Source organism: Rhinatrema bivittatum, chromosome 2, assembly GCF_901001135.1.
Source record: "Rhinatrema bivittatum chromosome 2, aRhiBiv1.1, whole genome shotgun sequence".
Lineage (NCBI taxonomy): Eukaryota > Metazoa > Chordata > Amphibia > Gymnophiona > Rhinatrematidae > Rhinatrema > Rhinatrema bivittatum.
Genome location: NC_042616.1, coordinates 801,402,298 through 801,423,082, shown reverse-complemented (window position 1 = coordinate 801,423,082; position 20,785 = coordinate 801,402,298). Strand labels below are relative to the sequence as shown.

Here is a 20,785-nt window from a genome sequence, read left to right as displayed (position 1 = left end):
CAGCGGGCCTAGCATTGGGCGACGCGTCCGCCCTGACGCAGGAAACGCTCTGGGCCCCTCTCTCTCTGCCACACGAGAAGGAGCCAGCGGGCCTAGCATTGGGTGACGCGTCCGCCCTGACGCAGGAAACGCTCTGGGCCCCTCTCTCTCTGCAACACGAGAAGGAGCCAGCGGGCCTAGCATTGGGTGACGCGTCCGCCCTGACGCAGGAAACGCTCTGGGCCCCTCTCTCTCTGCAACACGAGAAGGAGCCAGCGGGCCTAGCATTGGGTGACGCGTCCGCCCTGACGCAGGAAACGCTCTGGGCCCCTCTCTCTCTCTCTCTCTGCAACACGAGAAGGAGCCAGCGGGCCTAGCATTGGGTGACGCGTCCGCCCTGACGCAGGAAACGCTCTGGGCCCCTCTCTCTCTCTCTCTCTCTGCAACACGAGAAGGAGCCAGCGGGCCTAGCATTGGGCGACGCGTCCGCCCTGACGCAGGAAACGCTCTGGGCCCCTCTCTCTCTCTCTCTCTGCAACACGAGAAGGAGCCAGCGGGCCTAGCATTGGGCGACGCGTCCGCCCTGACGCAGGAAACGCTCTGGGCCCCTCTCTCTCTCTCTCTCTGCAACACGAGAAGGAGCCAGCGGGCCTAGCATTGGGCGACGCGTCCGCCCTGACGCAGGAAACGCTCTGGGCCCCTCTCTCTCTCTCTCTCTGCAACACGAGAAGGAGCCAGCGGGCCTAGCATTGGGCGACGCGTCCACCCTGACGCAGGAAACGCTCTGGGCCCCTCTCTCTCTCTGCAACACGCGCAGGAGCCAGCGGGCCTAGCATTGGGCGACGCGTCCGCCCTGACGCAGGAAACGCTCTGGGCCCCTCTCTCTCTCTCTCTGCAACACGAGAAGGAGCCAGCGGGCCTAGCATTGGGCGACGCGTCCGCCCTGATGCAGGAAACGCTCTGGGCCCCTCTCTCTCTCTCTCTCTCTCTCTGCAACACGAGAAGGAGCCAGCGGGCCTAGCATTGGGTGACGCGTCCGCCCTGACGCAGGAAACGCTCTGGGCCCCTCTCTCTCTCTCTCTCTCTCTCTGCAACACGAGAAGGAGCCAGCGGGCCTAGCATTGGGCGACGCGTCCACCCTGACGCAGGAAGCGCTCTGGGCCCCTCTCTCTCTCTCTCTCTCTCTCTCTCTGCAACACGAGAAGGAGCCAGCGGGCCTAGCATTGGGCGACGCGTCCGCCCTGACGCAGGAAACGCTCTGGGCCCCTCTCTCTCTCTCTCTCTCTCTCTGCAACACGAGAAGGAGCCAGCGGGCCTAGCATTGGGCGACGCGTCCGCCCTGACGCAGGAAACGCTCTGGGCCCCTCTCTCTCTCTCTCTCTCTCTGCAACACGAGAAGGAGCCAGCGGGCCTAGCATTGGGTGACGCGTCCGCCCTGACGCAGGAAACGCTCTGGGCCCCTCTCTCTCTCTCTCTCTCTGCAACACGAGAAGGAGCCAGCGGGCCTAGCATTGGGCGACGCGTCCGCCCTGACGCAGGAAGCGCTCTGGGCCCCTCTCTCTCTCTCTCTGCAACACGAGAAGGAGCCAGCGGGCCTAGCATTGGGCGACGCGTCCACCCTGACGCAGGAAACGCTCTGGGCCCCTCTCTCTCTCTCTCTCTCTCTCTCTCTGCAACACGAGAAGGAGCCAGCGGGCCTAGCATTGGGCGACGCGTCCGCCCTGACGCAGGAAACGCTCTGGGCCCCTCTCTCTCTCTCTCTCTCTCTGCAACACGAGAAGGAGCCAGCGGGCCTAGCATTGGGTGACGCGTCCACCCTGACGCAGGAAACGCTCTGGGCCCCTCTCTCTCTCTCTCTCTGCAACACGAGAAGGAGCCAGCGGGCCTAGCATTGGGCGACGCGTCCGCCCTGACGCAGGAAACGCTCTGGGCCCCTCTCTCTCTCTGCGACACGAGAAGGAGCCAGCGGGCCAAGCATTGGGCGACGCGTCCGCCCTGACGCAGGAAACGCTCTGGGCCCCTCTCTCTCTCTGCAACACGAGAAGGAGCCAGCGGGCCTAGCATTGGGCGACGCGTCCGCCCTGACGCAGGAAACGCTCTGGGCCCCTCTCTCTCTGCAACACGAGAAGGAGCCAGCGGGCCTAGCATTGGGTGACGCGTCCGCCCTGACGCAGGAAACGCTCTGGGCCCCTCTCTCTCTGCAACACGAGAAGGAGCCAGCGGGCCTAGCATTGGGTGACGCGTCCGCCCTGACGCAGGAAACGCTCTGGGCCCCTCTCTCTCTGCAACACGAGAAGGAGCCAGCGGGCCTAGCATTGGGTGACGCGTCCGCCCTGACGCAGGAAACGCTCTGGGCCCCTCTCTCTCTCTCTCTCTGCAACACGAGAAGGAGCCAGCGGGCCTAGCATTGGGTGACGCGTCCGCCCTGACGCAGGAAACGCTCTGGGCCCCTCTCTCTCTCTCTCTCTCTGCCACACGAGAAGGAGCCAGCGGGCCTAGCATTGGGCGACGCGTCCGCCCTGACGCAGGAAACGCTCTGGGCCCCTCTCTCTCTCTCTCTCTGCAACACGAGAAGGAGCCAGCGGGCCTAGCATTGGGCGACGCGTCCGCCCTGACGCAGGAAACGCTCTGGGCCCCTCTCTCTCTCTCTCTCTGCAACACGAGAAGGAGCCAGCGGGCCTAGCATTGGGCGACGCGTCCGCCCTGACGCAGGAAACGCTCTGGGCCCCTCTCTCTCTCTCTCTCTGCAACACGAGAAGGAGCCAGCGGGCCTAGCATTGGGCGACGCGTCCACCCTGACGCAGGAAACGCTCTGGGCCCCTCTCTCTCTCTGCAACACGAGAAGGAGCCAGCGGGCCTAGCATTGGGCGACGCGTCCGCCCTGACGCAGGAAACGCTCTGGGCCCCTCTCTCTCTCTCTCTGCAACACGAGAAGGAGCCAGCGGGCCTAGCATTGGGCGACGCGTCCGCCCTGACGCAGGAAACGCTCTGGGCCCCTCTCTCTCTCTCTCTCTCTCTGCAACACGAGAGGGAGCCAGCGGGCCTAGCATTGGGCGACGCGTCCGCCCTGACGCAGGAAACGCTCTGGGCCCCTCTCTCTCTCTCTCTCTCTGCAACACGAGAAGGAGCCAGCGGGCCTAGCATTGGGCGACGCGTCCGCCCTGACGCAGGAAACGCTCTGGGCCCCTCTCTCTCTCTCTCTCTCTGCAACACGAGAAGGAGCGAGCGGGCCTAGCATTGGGCGACGCGTCCGCCCTGACGCAGGAAACGCTCTGGGCCCCTCTCTCTCTCTCTCTCTCTCTCTCTGCAACACGAGAAGGAGCCAGCGGGCCTAGCATTGGGCGACGCGTCCGCCCTGACGCAGGAAACGCTCTGGGCCCCTCTCTCTCTCTCTCTGCAACACGAGAAGGAGCCAGCGGGCCTAGCATTGGGCGACGCGTCCACCCTGACGCAGGAAACGCTCTGGGCCCCTCTCTCTCTCTCTCTCTCTCTCTCTGCAACACGAGAAGGAGCCAGCGGGCCTAGCATTGGGCGACGCGTCCGCCCTGACGCAGGAAACGCTCTGGGCCCCTCTCTCTCTCTCTCTCTCTGCAACACGAGAAGGAGCCAGCGGGCCTAGCATTGGGTGACGCGTCCACCCTGACGCAGGAAACGCTCTGGGCCCCTCTCTCTCTCTCTCTCTGCAACACGAGAAGGAGCCAGCGGGCCTAGCATTGGGCGACGCGTCCGCCCTGACGCAGGAAACGCTCTGGGCCCCTCTCTCTCTCTGCGACACGAGAAGGAGCCAGCGGGCCAAGCATTGGGCGACGCGTCCGCCCTGACGCAGGAAACGCTCTGGGCCCCTCTCTCTCTCTGCAACACGAGAAGGAGCCAGCGGGCCTAGCATTGGGTGACGCGTCCGCCCTGACGCAGGAAACGCTCTGGGCCCCTCTCTCTCTGCAACACGAGAAGGAGCCAGCGGGCCTAGCATTGGGTGACGCGTCCGCCCTGACGCAGGAAACGCTCTGGGCCCCTCTCTCTCTGCAACACGAGAAGGAGCCAGCGGGCCTAGCATTGGGTGACGCGTCCGCCCTGACGCAGGAAACGCTCTGGGCCCCTCTCTCTCTGCAACACGAGAAGGAGCCAGCGGGCCTAGCATTGGGTGACGCGTCCGCCCTGACGCAGGAAACGCTCTGGGCCCCTCTCTCTCTCTCTCTCTGCAACACGAGAAGGAGCCAGCGGGCCTAGCATTGGGTGACGCGTCCGCCCGGACGCAGGAAACGCTCTGGGCCCCTCTCTCTCTCTCTCTCTCTGCAACACGAGAAGGAGCCAGCGGGCCTAGCATTGGGCGACGCGTCCGCCCTGACGCAGGAAACGCTCTGGGCCCCTCTCTCTCTCTCTCTCTGCAACACGAGAAGGAGCCAGCGGGCCTAGCATTGGGCGACGCGTCCGCCCTGACGCAGGAAACGCTCTGGGCCCCTCTCTCTCTCTCTCTCTGCAACACGAGAAGGAGCCAGCGGGCCTAGCATTGGGCGACGCGTCCGCCCTGACGCAGGAAACGCTCTGGGCCCCTCTCTCTCTCTCTCTCTGCAACACGAGAAGGAGCCAGCGGGCCTAGCATTGGGCGACGCGTCCACCCTGACGCAGGAAACGCTCTGGGCCCCTCTCTCTCTCTGCAACACGAGAAGGAGCCAGCGGGCCTAGCATTGGGCGACGCGTCCGCCCTGACGCAGGAAACGCTCTGGGCCCCTCTCTCTCTCTCTCTGCAACACGAGAAGGAGCCAGCGGGCCTAGCATTGGGTGACGCGTCCGCCCTGACGCAGGAAACGCTCTGGGCCCCTCTCTCTCTCTCTCTCTCTCTCTGCAACACGAGAAGGAGCCAGCGGGCCTAGCATTGGGCGACGCGTCCGCCCTGACGCAGGAAACGCTCTGGGCCCCTCTCTCTCTCTCTCTCTCTGCAACACGAGAAGGAGCCAGCGGGCCTAGCATTGGGCGACGCGTCCGCCCTGACGCAGGAAACGCTCTGGGCCCCTCTCTCTCTCTCTCTCTCTCTGCAACACGAGAAGGAGCCAGCGGGCCTAGCATTGGGCGACGCGTCCGCCCTGACGCAGGAAACGCTCTGGGCCCCTCTCTCTCTCTCTCTCTCTCTCTGCAACACGAGAAGGAGCCAGCGGGCCTAGCATTGGGCGACGCGTCCGCCCTGACGCAGGAAACGCTCTGGGCCCCTCTCTCTCTCTCTCTCTGCAACACGAGAAGGAGCCAGCGGGCCTAGCATTGGGCGACGCGTCCGCCCTGACGCAGGAAACGCTCGCAGGCAGCGCTGGCCTGGCAGGCGCCGAGCACAGCTGCCTCGGAGGACTGAAGCCCTTTGTCCGAGTGGCGTTCTGGCCGAAGGATAGTTGATTCCCAGTACTCAGGCCTCTGTTTCAAATGAAAATAAAAGAAAACAAACTCTGCCCCCCCCCCCCCCCCCCACCGCTATTATAAGCCGAAAGGGGACGGACACTGTTCAGCAGTTGCAAAGGAGGCTCCTGGCCGTCTGGGGGTGAAAAAGGATACAAAGAGAGGGGGTGGAAAAACCGTGCCTGAATCCTTTTGTGAGCCAGCTGAGGACTGGGTGCTGCAAATCATCTCTGGTGCTGCAGAGGTTTCCTTGCACAGCAAGAAACCCAGCCCGGGGGGTTGTATAAAAGGCAGGGTTTCCAGGAGTGGTGAGGGGGCTCGCGAGACCAGACCCTTCCTTTCCCGAGCTGTCCCCCTTGCCCTGTGAATTTCGTCTCTCGTCACCTAAGGCCTTGTATTCCTGCAAGCGAGCGGCACCGCACGGGCACTCGTTGGCTGCAGGGACTTCCCCCGTTCTGCCCCCCCCCCCCCCCCCCCGGGAGCAGAAGGCGGGTGGCGGAAATGAACTCCCAGCCACTTGCACGGCGGCGCACGCATGCAAGCTGCTGCTACCGGGCCATCGGGCCAGGCCAGCTCCTCTCATGGCGTTCATGGGCCTCAGCGTGCGCACGCGCGCTGATATCTAAAGGGCTGCAAATACTAAGGGTGAGAAATGGCAAGACAGGCAACCTCCAAAACGAGAACTGGGAGGGGGGAGGAAACAATCTCCCTCCACAAACTGGTCCCGTTGAATAATCCTCAGTAGCTTCGGGTGACCCCGGGGCCAATCAGAGCGGGAGGGAGGGAGAGGGCCATATGGCCTGTGCCTCAGACTCAAAGGGGGGAGGGCCTCAAATTCAGACCCTTGCTCGAGCTTGGGTGCCTTACTTTCCTTACATTTGCCATCAGTGTTTGTTGTTATTATGGCCAGGGGAAGTTGGAAGTGGCCCAGCTGCTCCCTGCATCTCTGAAAGGGCCTTCCTCCTTTAAAAAAATAAATACATTTAGAAGGATCTCCGGCACTTATGGGAACCTATTGCTGGCCAGGGGTCTCTATACGCCTCCCCCTGCACCAGAGTGAATTGAGGGGGGGGGGGGGGGTACTTGTACCACAGGCCACCGAAATTACGCAGCCAATCCGCACCCAGGTCGCACCGATTTTCAGGTTGGACTTCCACGCACCAAATGTTCCCGCACACGCTTACACCTGCAATTAAGTGCGTGGAAACTCGGGGGGGGGGGGGGGGGGGAGGGGATTTGCACGTTTAGTTTTGAAATTCCAAAATCATGTGTTCAAATCCAAACCCCTTCCCCAACCCCGCCCTGGATGTGCCAATAGGCACCCATTCGACCTGTGCAGAGGGCGGCAAACATTTAGGGGCGGCAGGGCCGGCCAAGCTCTGCTTCCTCCCCAGCTCTGCTGCATCTCATTCAGCAGCGAACAGACCCTCCGCTACCCTGGAACAGCCCCGTACAGGAGGTCAGAGGATAAAAATACCAGAAATGCCTACAAGTGGCAAAATCCTAAATCCCACCCTGCCCCCACCCACCGGAAACATCTCCACTCAGTCCGGGCGAGCTTATGCACGTGCAGGACATAGGCACGTGAGTTTATCTGCGTCTCGGGCTGGCAATTTTATAACATGAACGAGATGCCTTTGAATATTACCCTCCCTATGTATACTGAGTATTACTGAGCAATGTTTCTAATGTGTGTTTGTGTGTGTGTTTGTGTGTGTGTGTTTGTGTGTGTGTGTTTATGTAGATATCTGACCGACGGCCCGCAAATGCGCAGTAGAGAGCAGCTCTACCGCGCAGGCGATCACGTCGGTCAGAGCCGAGCGTGCCCGAAAAAAAAAAATGGCGCTGGGGCCGCAGGAGCGGCGGCGGTGAGAAGCAGGAGTGGGAGGAGCAGTAGCGGCGGCAGCGACGATGAGCAGGAGCGGGAGGAGCAGTAGCGGCGCCGTGCGCGGGAGGGACACCCCCCCCCCCCGGAGATCTTCCGTCTGCCGGTTGTGGATGATCTTAAAGGGGAGGGGATTGAGAGAGGGGGAGTGACTGAGGAGGGAGGAGAGAGGGAGGGAGGAGAGAGTGAGGGGAGGGGGGAGTGAGAAGGAGTGAGAGGGGAGGGGAAGGTGAGAGAGAGGGAGGGAGGGAGGGGAGAGGGGAAGGTGAGAGGGAGGGAGGTGGGGAGAGGGAAGGTGAGAGACAGGGAGGGGAGGGGGAAGGGGAGAGGGAGGTGAGAGGGGGGAAGTGAGAGGGAGGGGGGAGGGAGAATGAGGGGGAGGGAGTGGAAGGAAATGGACCGAGCCCGTTGTTACGGGCTTAACGGCTAGTATATATATATATATATATATATATATATATATATATATATATACAGTATATTGGATCTAGGCTTTAAATAAAAATGATATGTGGGCACCTAACATCACAGCGTCTGTACTGCAAAGAGGCACTGAAGTCTGCTCCAGATACAGTTCCAGCAAAGAGACTTGAAAAGGCTTCCAACACGCTAAGAAGACATTGGAAAGTCATGGATGATTATGCTGCATTTAGCAAGCTGTTAATTAACAGCAGTTGAAGGCTTAAGAGACTGAACTGGCAAATCGACATATAAAAGATCAACGATAAGAGAGAGAGTCCACTTCACTCAATACAGTCCAGGGTGCCAGTGCAAGAACAGTTACGAACAATATTTCCCCCGAGGAAGCCCGGACGGCGAAACAGAGGCCTTTGTAGGGACAGAGAGAATACAGGTAGGGCCGGTGCAAGGGGATTAGGCGCCCTAGGCACCTTCTCCCTTGCTTAATTAAATAACCCCTCCTGGACCCCCCGCCAAGACTCACGAAAACGCCTGGTGGTCCAGCGGAGGGCCCAGAAGTGATCTGCCACTCATGGGCTGTCGGCTGCCACTAACCAAAATGGCACTGGTGGCCTCAGGCCCCTACCATGTGACAGGGGCTACCGGTGTCATGGGCCAAGCTCGCCCAGTGCATCCACAGGCCCTGAATACAGGATATAGCAGAAGTCAAACACAGTCTACAGAAACATCATTGGAACAACAGTCCTGTGAAAACAATTACAAAGACTGTGATCGAACTGTATCCCCCTTTTTAATGAAGGTATCTTCCACGTGGCTCATTTGCAATTCACAAAGTATCTTTCTTGGAGTCCAGCTCTACTGCAAGCGTGTCATTGTTTCATTTCAAGCACTTTGAATATATTTTGACAATGTTTTATGTCTATATCTCTACATGTTATAAATGCATAACACTACAGAGGAATGATTGACTAGGGCAATTGATAAATATACATGTGTGTGTTATTGTGCCAGTTTTATTTTTTGAATGTTTTGATATTTTTTGCCATTGTGTAATAAAGCTTGCAACATTAAGCATCTTTCGAATCATTTAAAACATGAGTGGTGTTACATTCCCTGTTTTAGGGATCTCTGACAGATATGGAGATATATATATATATATATACACATACACTCACCATGTTTGCTGGAAGCTGCTCTGTCCAAGACGTCTTGTAAAAGCAGGTGTAAGTATTAAATCAAACCAAGTAATATTAGGGAGAGTGGCAGGCACACAGGAGAAGTCCAGACGCAGAACACAAGACCCCCAGCTGCCTGGCCAGGAGCAATTCCCTTGTTCCCCGTGACCCCTTTTCACCGCTCCTCCCACTAACCTGGCTCCTTGCGGGATGGGTGGAGGTTGGAGGGGAGCAGGGGGGGGTGAGGCTGCGGAGGCTCCCGTTGAGGCCGGTCCCCCCTGGGATTTTTGGTCTTTTCCTGTGATTCCAGGTGAGTCCATCGGTCGGGGCCATCCCACCCGGAACCCGGACCGTTCCTGGTTCAAATCCCGTGGCCTGACTGAGCCCCCAGGGGGAACAAGTGCGGATGTGCGGACCGCGGACCGTCCGAAAACATTGCCGCGAATGCCCTGACGCAGCAATTCCCGCGAGACGGACACGTCGGCGTCTTTCAGACACATCTTAGCGTTGCACGGAGCCTGTACAATCAAAGGCCATTGGGGGGGCCTACAAGACAAGTGAGTATTGAGAGAAAACAAATATGTTCCTGCATAATTCTGCTATATGAAAATTATTGATAGTTTGGAAAAGAATCAAAAGAAAAAAGTTAAGAAAAAGAAAAAAAAGATTTTATTATAAAAAAATGTAAAAAAAAAGAGAGGTTTTTCTAGACCAGTGATTGCACCAACCGGTTTCGGATTCATGTTTGTATGTCTCCAACCAGTACTGAGGTCTTCTCCTCGTATAAAAAATAGAGTTTGGGGATCATTAAAGTTTCTTTTTCTACAGCAGAACTTCCAAACTATATTCCACCGGCGAGGTTGGATTCATCTTCAAATCCTGTGGCCACCAGATCTCCTGCGAATACATTTAACTCCAGCCCAACACGCAGGCAGACCCTGCTTTCTCCCTTCGCCGTCCTCTCTTTAAAAGAAAGTGCGCTAGACCCTGCTGGTATTCTCGCTCTCCTTCTCCCTCCCTCCCTTTCTCACAACTGTATCTTCCCTAAATAGCTTGAAATGAAATGAGAATTGCAGGTTAGCACCCAGAGATTGCTTCTGGGTTTTTACTCCTCAACCCATCCTAACCAAAGAAATGTTCAGAACGAGCCTGGCAGGCATCGTGGGTATAATGGCGCCACACATGCACACGCTCACACAGCCCGGATGTACAGAGATGTGGTTTCTAGCAGTAACGGCACCAGGGGTTCTAATCCCCTCTCTGGCACAGACCTTCCTACAGAGATAAGAGCCCCCCCTCCCCGGTCCGTCCGTCCGTCAAAGAAGGCCGCTCTCCGTGCCCATCGTGTTTCGCTGGCCTGTGTCCAGGGCCTTCCTTCACTTCGCTTTAAAATCGTCTCAGCTTTAGGGCTTCCCAGTCTGCCAAAGTGCGTGGGGCATAAGAGCTGGAAGGGCCCCTCGCAGCTTCGGAGGTAAGGAATAGAGACTATGGGGCCGATGCAATAAATATGCGCAGAAAGTCAGCGTCCGCTTTCTTAACGTGCACCCCCAAGGGGGGGCACCATGTAATATTTAAATTAAGGGGGCGTCACGTTAGCTTGCGCAGCCCCTAAGCGCCTCCTTGCTAAGGAGAACCCGATCAGCGTCGGAGGGTTTCCTGCACCTGACTTCCGGCGTTTTTTTTTTTTTTACTTTTCTTTTTACCTTTATTTAGTTTTGTATTTCCTCCTATTTAATATCGCAACGATATTAAGCAGGAGGCAGAACAGAAAAGCAGGTTTTTTTTCTGCTTTTCTGCACTGGTTTAAGGAGCGCTCAGCTATTAACGCCTGCGTGCAATGAGCGCTATTAGATTCACTCCGCGTTGGACCTGCTGTTACGTGAGGGCGGTTTTAGTGTGCCCATGGATGTTGGAAGTTGAATGGTCCTCCAACCATTCCGAGCCCTTTTGGACCTGCTGCAAACAGCAAGGAGCAGCAGGCCTGGCCTGAGGTTGAGGGCAGACGGCCTTGACACGAAGACATGACAATGATTGATGCGACGGCATCTAGACTAAGACACGGGGTTGATGCATCCTTGGACGAAGACATGGGGTTGATGCAACGGCATCCTTCGACGAAGACACATGGCTGATGTAACGGCATCCTTGGACGAAGACAGAGGGTTGATGCAACGGCATCCATGACGAAGACACATGGCTGATGCAACGGCATCCTTGGACGGACAGATGGTTGATGCAACGGCATCCATGATGAAGACACATGGCTGATGCAACGGCATCCATGACGAAGACTCTTGACATCCAAATAGGCAAAACACAAGGCATGAACATTGGCACTGTCTCTCAGGGCGTCCTACTCAGGCCACCCGCGGGACTGAGTCGCGGACCATCCTGTCCCACTGCGCGCCCTACACAGCCTCCAGAGGGAAGTCACCCCAATGCAAGGCGAAGAACAGACTGACGAAGCAGCCCTTTAAAGGGCTGAAGCAGGAAGTCCCATCAAAGGTGGGGCCAGCACACTTCCTGTTCCTGGCCCTTTAAATCTTGCAGAAGGGCGCGCAACGGCGCCTAAGGGAAGCAAGCATGAAGCTGTGCAGGACCACGGACAGCAGCCTGCGCCAACGCGCAAGACAGAGAGAGGCAGGACCGAGCCTGGACGCAGGCTCAGACGTCGGCAGCGGCTCAAGCCGCTACTCCAGCCCGGGGCTGCGGCCTTAGCACCGCGAAGATGAAGGGCAATGTCGGGGGCGGTCCCGGGCCTCGAAGAAGGCAGAAAGGTCCGTGGCTCCGGCCACGGAGCAGAAGAACAAGCAGTGCGGCCTCCGGGCTGCGGGAGAGACAAGCAGAGCGCGGCTCCAGCCGCGTGGGAGGCCCGATGGCGGCGTCCTGCCGCATCGGGTGAAGATACAGCATACGTAAGTGAGCCTGCTCGCGGGGGAACCCGCGGGCAGTGTTCATAACACCTGCGTTGTAGAGGCGCTGATTCCCTTATTGCACAAGGGGATTAAGTAGCGCCTACACAACCCGCGTCCAACTGCGGGTTAAACAGTGCGCTCGGCTGAGCGCACTGTATTGCATAAGCCCCTACGTTAGCTAGAGATCGCACGCATAGATGGGGGTGCAGCCATCTTGTGCCGGTGAGCTCAGAGCAGGGTAATACCCACCAGCCTGGACTAACACTTCAACGGCAGGATCTGCCCAGCTGGAGAAGGGGCTCCAGGGCAAAGGCCGGACAGGCGGATTCTGCTGCTTTCCTCACCCTTGCCTGAAAGCTGCCAGTCGACTGCATTTTATGCAGACCGCTGCAAAGGGGCCACCGTACACGGCTCACTTTGTCCCCCTGTTGATTCTCCTGCACGCATTGTCTTTTTTTTTTGCAAAACTTCAGCGGTTCGCTCATGTCTTTGTTCTGTTGGGCTCTTTCTACAGCAAAGACTGGGCACCGTTTGGCAGCCCTGAGAAGCAGCAGCTAAGCCTGGTCCGGCTCGCCCATCGCTGCACCCCTGGGCAGATCCCCCACCCCCTCCCCGAGTCCAGGCACTGCAGATCTCACCAGGAAGGCTCCCGCATCACAGACATCCCCAGTGTTTGCTGTCGGGGGGGGCCCTACTGGTGATAGCAGGCGTCCTCTTTCCCCTGGTCAGCGTCACCACCTTGATTTTGGCCTCATCTTTGCTATTGCCCCACCCCTTCTTACCCTCTTCCTTCCTCATTTTATTCTCAGGCAGCAGTTGAGCCACGGAAGGGAGAAGGGACTGACGGCCTGTTGCGCTTCGGGAGCGCTCAGGCAAAGCCAACTTTGGCTGCAAACTTGCGACCCTCAACCGAATGTCTCCCGAAGGCCGAGCGGAGACTGCTGGAAGCAGAGGGAAGGTCGAAGCAGCCTGATCCTCCCTCCCCCCACCCTAATCTCCCCCGCTCATGGTTCTGTCCCCTTCTTCAGCCCCTCTCCTCCCCCAGGTCCATGCACAGTGCACTGGATGAGACTATTGCTTCAAATGAAAAATAATGAATGCCCATTGAGCTACATCTCTGCCACGCTGGGGCTTGACACCCAGTTTGCCTTGATGCCCAAGTTCAGACTGAAGACAAGGAACTGCTCCAGGCTTCTGTTGCTTGATAGCAGCACTGTACATCGAACCATACCAAGTCTCCGATCCAACAAGGCCATCAGCGTATAAGTCATGGGGAGGGGGAGGGGTGGCAATGATGCACACGCCCTGTGGGAGTAGCACTGCCACCTCCCCCCCCCCCCCCCCCCCCGGTGAACTGACCCGGTCCTGCTGGAAACGCATAACCCTGGGCCCCCAAAGGGGTGCGGCTGTGAGGCTGACCTGGCGATGAGAGGGCAACGCTTGATATCGGGAAGATAACGCAGGAGGGGACCTCAGCGGGGAGAAAAGGGGAGACGGTGAGAGACAGAGCTCCAGCGGCACCACAGGACAAGTGACCAAAGGTCGAAAGGTGACCCGAGAATCCCAGGGCAATTAGTTCCCCAGAACCATGGCCTGGTTGAAGGCGGCGACTGCTCCAGACTGGGGGGTGGCATGGATCAACAGGACAGTTCTTTAGGCAGGGCTTGGTATGTGGGGAGTTTAATAGGTATTTTTGTTTTAATTTGAGGTTTTGCCGTTGGACTATGTAATTTTTAAATTCGTGTGCTGTTCATCACACCTTGGGCAGGAAGATTAAAAATCTTGTAACAAATAAATAAAGGAACGAAACGTGACACTGGAAGACTGCGCTTACTTTTCACTTTGTGCATTACCTAACACTTCAGCTTTCCCACGCTGCACTAGTAACGTCTCAGTAGCTGGTACGTATGGGCAAGCAGCTACGTTTCCTCCAAAAAAAAAAACAAAAAAGATGTGCTATTAATTCTTAGGGAGTCAATACTTGTCAACTCACCACGGGCCTCCTGGGCTGTTTCGAGTAAGCCCAGTCGGGTTAGACCCCCCCCCCCGTCTCAGAACTCTCTTTGGCTCGTGGGCCCCCTGCTTTCAGGGTTGCAATGGCAGCTGGGTTGGGTTCAGTGTTACACAATGGGGTGGCCACGGAGCGGACGGGCACCCGTTCGGCTTGCCGCCAGTGAGCACTTGGCATATCACACACACACAACACTGCACCCACCTCCGTCTGTTCAGTTCTGGCTCTGGAGATGCACGAAAAGCAGAAGGAACACCGCCTAAACTATCAGGGTCTGCTCATAGCAGCACCTCGGTAGCAGAACTCCCAGAGGGGACCGCAGCCTGTGCTCTCAGCCAAAGCCACACCGACGTTATGAGCTCATGAAGTCACCTTTTCGCGGGAATCTTGTGGCATGTGAACTGCAGCTGTGGCACAGACGCTGATTTCCATCTGCACACTATCAGTCGCTTCCTCGGCTACCGGTTGAATACCTAGCGCAGCTAATCGGGGGGGAACTGCTGCCCCTGCTTCCACCCAGGCGCCGGGCTCCCGGCGTCGCGGGGACCCGGCTCCACCGCGGCCAGTCACCGGAGCGCTGCGACACCCAGGGATCCCTTTCCCCCTCATGCCGGACGGCTAGCGCTTTTATCTCGGCGAGGAGAGCAGGCCTGCCAAGACGGGAGACGGTCTCCCCCCCCCCCCATACCGAGGCTGTGCTTGGAGCCGAGCAGAATACGGAATAAATCCTCTTTCTGAAGCAGAAGTTTGGCGTATGAAGGCTTTTTTTTTTTTTCTTTTCAAAGCGCGACCCTCACATAACAAGACAGTAGAGGTCAGCAGACGAAAAAGCATTTGGGCCCACCCCAGCCTGCCCCGTCTCCCCCCTGCCCGATTTGCTCTGGCCACGTCCTTCCCTTGCCCTTCCCTCTGCGCTAAAAGAGATTTCCAAGTCATCAAGAATAGAAACCTGACAGCCCTGCTGCAGGAAGTCCCTCATCTGTTTTGTTTTGTTTTTTTGCTGTTATCAGAGAAAGGTAGTGAAGCTGCCCTGCTGACCACACTAGACCTACCACCAGCTACATCTGAGAACATACATTGCTGTCACTACTGTATAACTCGCCGCAGCTTATTAACCCATGGGAGACACTCCCTGGAACATTTAAAGCTAAGATTAGGGTAATGGGGGTTTTTTTTATTATTATTTTGCAGCTCTTGGCTATGCTCCAGTGCCCTGTGAGGCTAATCTGAAAGCAGCTCACCTAACATGGCCATGGAGGGTTCGGGAGGAGGGTGGGACAGTCAGATGACAGCTGGTGAAGGAGAGGAATACACATCAGATGCACACCCCAGGCTCAAATTGTAATTATTATGGAAAACGGGTTCCCTGTTAGGGATATGTAGCATTATTCACGGCCTCGGTTAATCTCGACATGGAAGGTTTTCATGTTCAAAAAATCTCCCAGCATGCGAGGAGCGGGGGGTGAACACCGACTCTCAAACATGTTTTTATTGAGAAAAAATGTATATTATTGTTATGTTACTGCTATTATTATGGCTTCCTTCGCTTCCAGAAACTAGAGCTACAGGTCCAGGCATGAAATGGGTATAAAACCAGGACCGGCTCAACCTGTTCCTTTGGAAATGGAGCTAAATGGTGACCCCCCCTAACTAAACAAACGGTTTCATGGGAAACCAGGACAATGCAGAATGACAGCAACTCTGTGTAACAGCAGAGCACAGTCCAAGATATAAGGCCTTCCACTTCTCAGTCTCTCCATCTCGGTCAGCTCCCAGTTCCCTGGCTATCCTGATCCCAAAGAGCAGAGCGGACACGTTGCTTGATGGTGTTTACTATCAGAGCTGTGCAAAAGCCAAGATGCTGCATGGCATACGTTAGTATCATAATTGCACTAAAGAAAGTTTCATCGCCTTTGACTTCAGAGCTGCAGCATCATAATCTCAGTAAGAATCAGGGCGCAGAGGCTGAAAAGGAGGCGGGGGTTACATAGATGTTAACAGCTGACTTAGCAAAGTTGGATCATCTCAAACCCAACAGTCGCAAGGTCATAGTTGACCCACCAGAGAGCAGGTTCACTCATCTGCCCAGCTATTGCATTGTGTCACTGCGGACTCTACTCCGCCTCCAGTCATCTCCCCCACCCCCTGCATTCAGGGCAAGCTAGAGAGGATAATGGCAAGGGCAAAGGGAAGGGTCAGAAGGGAACAGAACTGAATGCCCCAGGACACTCTGCTGTAATTCGGAACCACTGGAAGGAACAGCTCCAAAGGTTTCCATTCATTCCTTGCATCAACTTGGTGATATTATCTGGCAGGGGGGCCATGTCTATCTGTTCTGTTCTGTTCTAATTTCCTTCAAGTTATCTACAATCGAAATTTTCAAGAGCCAAACTTTTCAGCCTGCACTGATATCCCAGGAGTCAGATGCAGACCCTGTATAAACCATTTCATAACGGCGCTCCAGAACGTAAGCTCGAGTGATATGTCAGCACTTCTGGGGCAGCTGCATCGGCCTTTGGCCTTGCCCCGCATGACACGCCTAAAACGCCAGGACGGCAGGGTCCAGGCAGCCAATGGCGGTCATAACAAATGATCTGGCCACTAATCATCATCAGTAGGTAGCCAAATGAAAACCCAGCTCCAGAGAAACCTCTGCCGCTCGGAAAGCTTTTGAAGGGCCACCAGCTCACAGCCCACATTCTGCAACTGGGAGGGGCCTGGAATGATTTTATTTATTGTGTTTTTTTCTATACCGGCATTCACAGTTGGTCGTATCATGTCGGTTTACATATAACAAGGGGTGAGCAATACATTATAACGTAACGTACAGAACTAAATTTCAAATGCTGTGCTCTGATTGGATAATGTCCGATGTACTGTTTCCCTCAGCAGCCCATTATTTCAGGAGAGGTTAATACACTACTGATGATCACCAGGTAGGGCACTTCCTGCGTCCTACTGTAGAAGTACACACAGTGCATGCTTGTTTTAGTCAGCAAGAATCTCAAAAACGTTATTAAAATAACATGTACAGATATCAAAGCACTGTTTGTTATAGGAGAGAAAGGGACATTAGAGATTAAGAAATACAAAATGTATAAAAGTGTATAGGACCACAGAAATTCATGGCTTCCTCGGTGTCCCAGAAGAGAGGGTTGTTTTTTTTTTTTGCCTCTTCCTAACATGTAGCACTCCACTGAGCTCGGTATACTGCACACTGCATACTTCCAGTGCCAAGATGGCATCCTGCAAGGGCTCCTTCAATACTGAAAGATACTTCTAATTCAGAGGACACACCTACCAATTATTAGAGATGTGCATTCATTCGTGTTTTTGGATGTCTATTCGTTTCATTCATTTCACGCATAAGCTTGTATATAATGAGAGGAATGTAGGCACAAAACAAATGGTATGCGCATCCATCTAAGATGCATCTAATAGGCACACACCATTTGTTGTGTGTACAATCGTTCATTCGTGAGATACACGATAGGTATCCAAAAAAAATGAAACGAATGGACTCAGAAATGCACATCCCTATCAATTATTCCCACTTTACCAATGGCACATCAGGCCTTCCTCTGTTCTTCCCACCCATTTAAGCTGGATCACTCCATCTCAGTTCCACTATTTATTACAAAAATAAAATAATCAAGAATAGCCCTGGCCATCTTATCTTTGATCAACCTCCACACTGTTCCTGCAGATGCCCCCTTCCTTGTATATTGTGCATATGTCTGTTTCCTTCTTAGGTAAAGAATGCCAGTGCCCAAAGTCTACCTCTGTAATTTGTATTAGTCCTTCAGGGAGAGAGAAAAGCCAAGAGAAGAAAGCTGATAAGGATTGTGTGTGTCAGATACTCAGGGCTGGTAATGTTCTAGTTGAAGCCATCTGTAATGACTTCAGGAACAACATGGCAGCAGGGCCAGTTTTCAGATTTTGGCGCCCTAAGACATGACTGTAGGGTGAAGGCACAAGGCAGGGTTCCCTCCTAGGAGCACAGGCAGTGGGAGGTTTCGCCATCAGTGATTTCAAAGTGAGGCGGGGGTTGTTGGGCCAGACTGCCACAGTGGTGCCTTATGGAAGTGGCAGTGGCTTAGGGCCCTACAGTAAATGGGAGAAGGCTTCTCTTATGTCTGGGCATTCGGTGCCTTCAAAATGTGGAGCCCTAGGCAGTCATCTCTGTTACCTGTACCTAAATTCAGGCCCGCATGGCTTGGCAACACAAGTGTTTTATGTTTCACGGTAGGCACTGTGGTTGCAGCACATGCCCTGTTGGTACATTATGTGCCACTGTTATCCTTGCCGGGTGAGCAGACTGATCCTAACACATCAACTGTTTCATTTCAGTCCACTTCCCTTAGCGTGCATAAAACCCTGAGAAAAGCTTGAAGAAACCTAAAAGCAACAGGCTGAGCCTGGGAAACTGTAAACATCTGAGCATTTGTTACCTATAAATTAATTAAAAGCCACTGGACTGCACATCTTTGCAGTAACGTAACCAGCAAAGCGAAAGGATTTGGATGGGATTAAAACAGTAGCAGGCAAGCCCCGAATGGAGCTGCTGATTTGACCGACTGCACTTCAGTGTCGTTTTCTGCCATAAAAGCCAGCATTAGCAGGAATCGGCACTTACCCTGAAACTCGGCCACACTGCTATCCCTCGAGCTGCCCATACAGTTCTCCAGGTATATTCCATCTTTGAAGCATTCGTCCTTTCCCCTGGCCGAGACGCCGATCTCGCCGGGCTGATCCAGTGCCTCCGCTCCGCTGCAGGAGCAGGGGGTCTGCATGATGCCGCAGGGGTGGAAGCTGCTGCTGCCCCCCAGGCAGGAGTCCAGCCACTTGCACAACATCTGGCAGGCGGCCTTGCTGGGGTTTCTGTTGCCCACCACCAGGTATTCGACAGAGAAATCCCTCTCCTGAGGTCTGGGTGGCTTCCACTGCCCGTCCCCCCTTTCCGCCCGGGGCAGGGTCTGCCTCATCTGCAGGAACTGCTTGTTGGACTGGAGGAAGGCGTACCTGACGGAGCCGTCGCACAGCTTCAGCACGTCGTCGAAGCTCTCCATGCCCAAGTACGTGCGGGTGGACTCCAGGAAAGAGTCGAACTGGGAGGTGCGAATCTGCTGCTGGTGCTCACAGGCGCCGCTGGGCTTCAGGACCTTCATGTACAGGGTGTACCGCCTGGGGTCGGGGTTCTGGATGACCCAGGAGCAGCGGGAAGAGTTGGACGGGAAGACGGCGGAGGAGGAGAAGTACCCGAAAAATTTTCCCTGGACCAGGGTGGTGCAGGGGACTTGTCCCAGGTCGAGGGCGCCCACCATCCACGCAAAGAAAAGTGGCAACAACAAAAGCCGGTTCAGGGAAGATCCAGTGCTCCTCATCCTAGGTCTCTGGTCCTTTGGAATTCAAAGTAATTGTCAGGCAGGGGCCAGATCTTGGACATAACAGGTGCAGCGGGATGAAAAGAGGCAGTTTTGTGAGTCGTATTGCAAGATCAGTCCACGCTTCCTATGTTTGCGTTTGGGGTCCCCCTTGTGGCCATAAGCAGTAGCTGGAAAAGAAAAAAAAAAAAGAGGAGAATTTAACCCTTGGAAAAGTACTAAAGCAAACCTAGCAAGCACCAGTTCTCAGCTTACTCTCTATTTGTACACTTGTAGGGGGGTGGGGGGGGGGGGGAGAATATGTTTTTGAAGAAAGGCGGGTCATTTCAGGAATAGCTGATCCCAATCCCCGGTAGCAGTAAACGATCAACTTGCTGCACGGCATCTAACAGGAGGACTGGCTAAGAAGCCCCAGTGGACCAACCATATTCCCCCCCCCAGCAGTGACCCGGAGAGCACTGCAGGAACGCAACCCACCTCGACATGCCCAGGGGAAGCGAGACCTCTGCAGGACGGTGCAGCATGGGAAAAGGTGAAACCCCTGCAATGTTTCTAGATCTGGCTTTCTATCGACGTTAATTGCGCGCACACACATGATTGTAACCACAGCAACTCCAGATCGGAAAGGGAAAAAAAAAAGCTCCCCAGAACTGGACCACGTGCACCTCTGCAACTACCGAGCCTCTTTTCTGATTCAGCAAACAGGGTCTTTTCTGGATCCCCGCCACCAGCACCACCCACACGGCTTCCTCCCATCCCTCCTGACTTCCTCCTTTATAAAAGGGCAGGCTGACAGGCAGAGTTACCACGGAGCATTTTTTGGCCAAGGATACCCAGATTTAGAGTGGTGCCCTCCTCACTCCTCCACCCTTCCCCTCGGGCACGTCACTGCTAATTACCTTTTTGGGGAAGGTTATGGTAAAATAGCCTGGAGCATTAGGTGAGCTATGCTCTGGTAACCACTAAAATTGCTGTAGCTTACCAAGCTCCCCTGGCCAAAAAATCAGCAAGACTTTGGATTCATATGGATTAAAAATGGACATTTGAAAGTTTCCAGGAGGGGAGAATGGATGGAGCACAAAGCCATTCATGCGGGTCAGAGTTCAGGGATAGGGGAGTCCCAGTCATTGTATAACGGTGCCACCTAGTGGCCAGACTGATCAGGGGCAGCTTTCAGTACCCCGAGCAGGTGGAAGGCCACGTGGGGACTTTTCTGCCCACGTGGCTGCTTTCCCTTCCATGCACTCTGCCCCTTCTTTTGCGCGCTGGCGGAACAGGGATCCAAGTGCATGCGCGCGATGTGCCTCCTCCCCCCCCCGATCTAGAACCGCACCCCCTACCCCACCCCGGAATGCTGCCTTGTGAAGGCCTGCTTGTAATTTTGGCAGTATGGGAGGGGGCGAGTTACAAGCAGGGCAATTGATGGGCAACTGCTACTGAGGGATCAGTTCTCAAAAGATTAATGCAGTGATTGGCTTTTAACTGCATACATCTATCCTGTTCAAAAAAAAAAATAGCCCCCACCAACCGGACAAATCTGTTTGCACAAAATCCCTGGGTGCACACATTTAGTCAGTTAAGAGAGGGAGGCCTAATCGAGAATGTCAATTATCATTAGCTAAAGTTGTTACCGT

At 55.2% G+C, this 20,785-nt stretch overlaps 1 protein-coding gene across 1 annotated transcript in view; it reads right to left on the bottom strand.

Annotated features, from left to right (window-relative positions):
• ADGRB1 (adhesion G protein-coupled receptor B1) overlaps nt 1–19,761 on the bottom strand; it is a 292,333-nt gene extending 272,572 nt beyond the window's left edge. The window contains 2 exon segments of the mRNA XM_029592133.1: nt 18,404–19,321; nt 19,629–19,761. Coding sequence (XP_029447993.1) covers nt 18,404–19,151 — 748 coding nt within the window. The 5' untranslated portion in view covers nt 19,152–19,321; nt 19,629–19,761.
• Nucleotides 19,762–20,785: the final 1,024 nt, after the last annotated feature.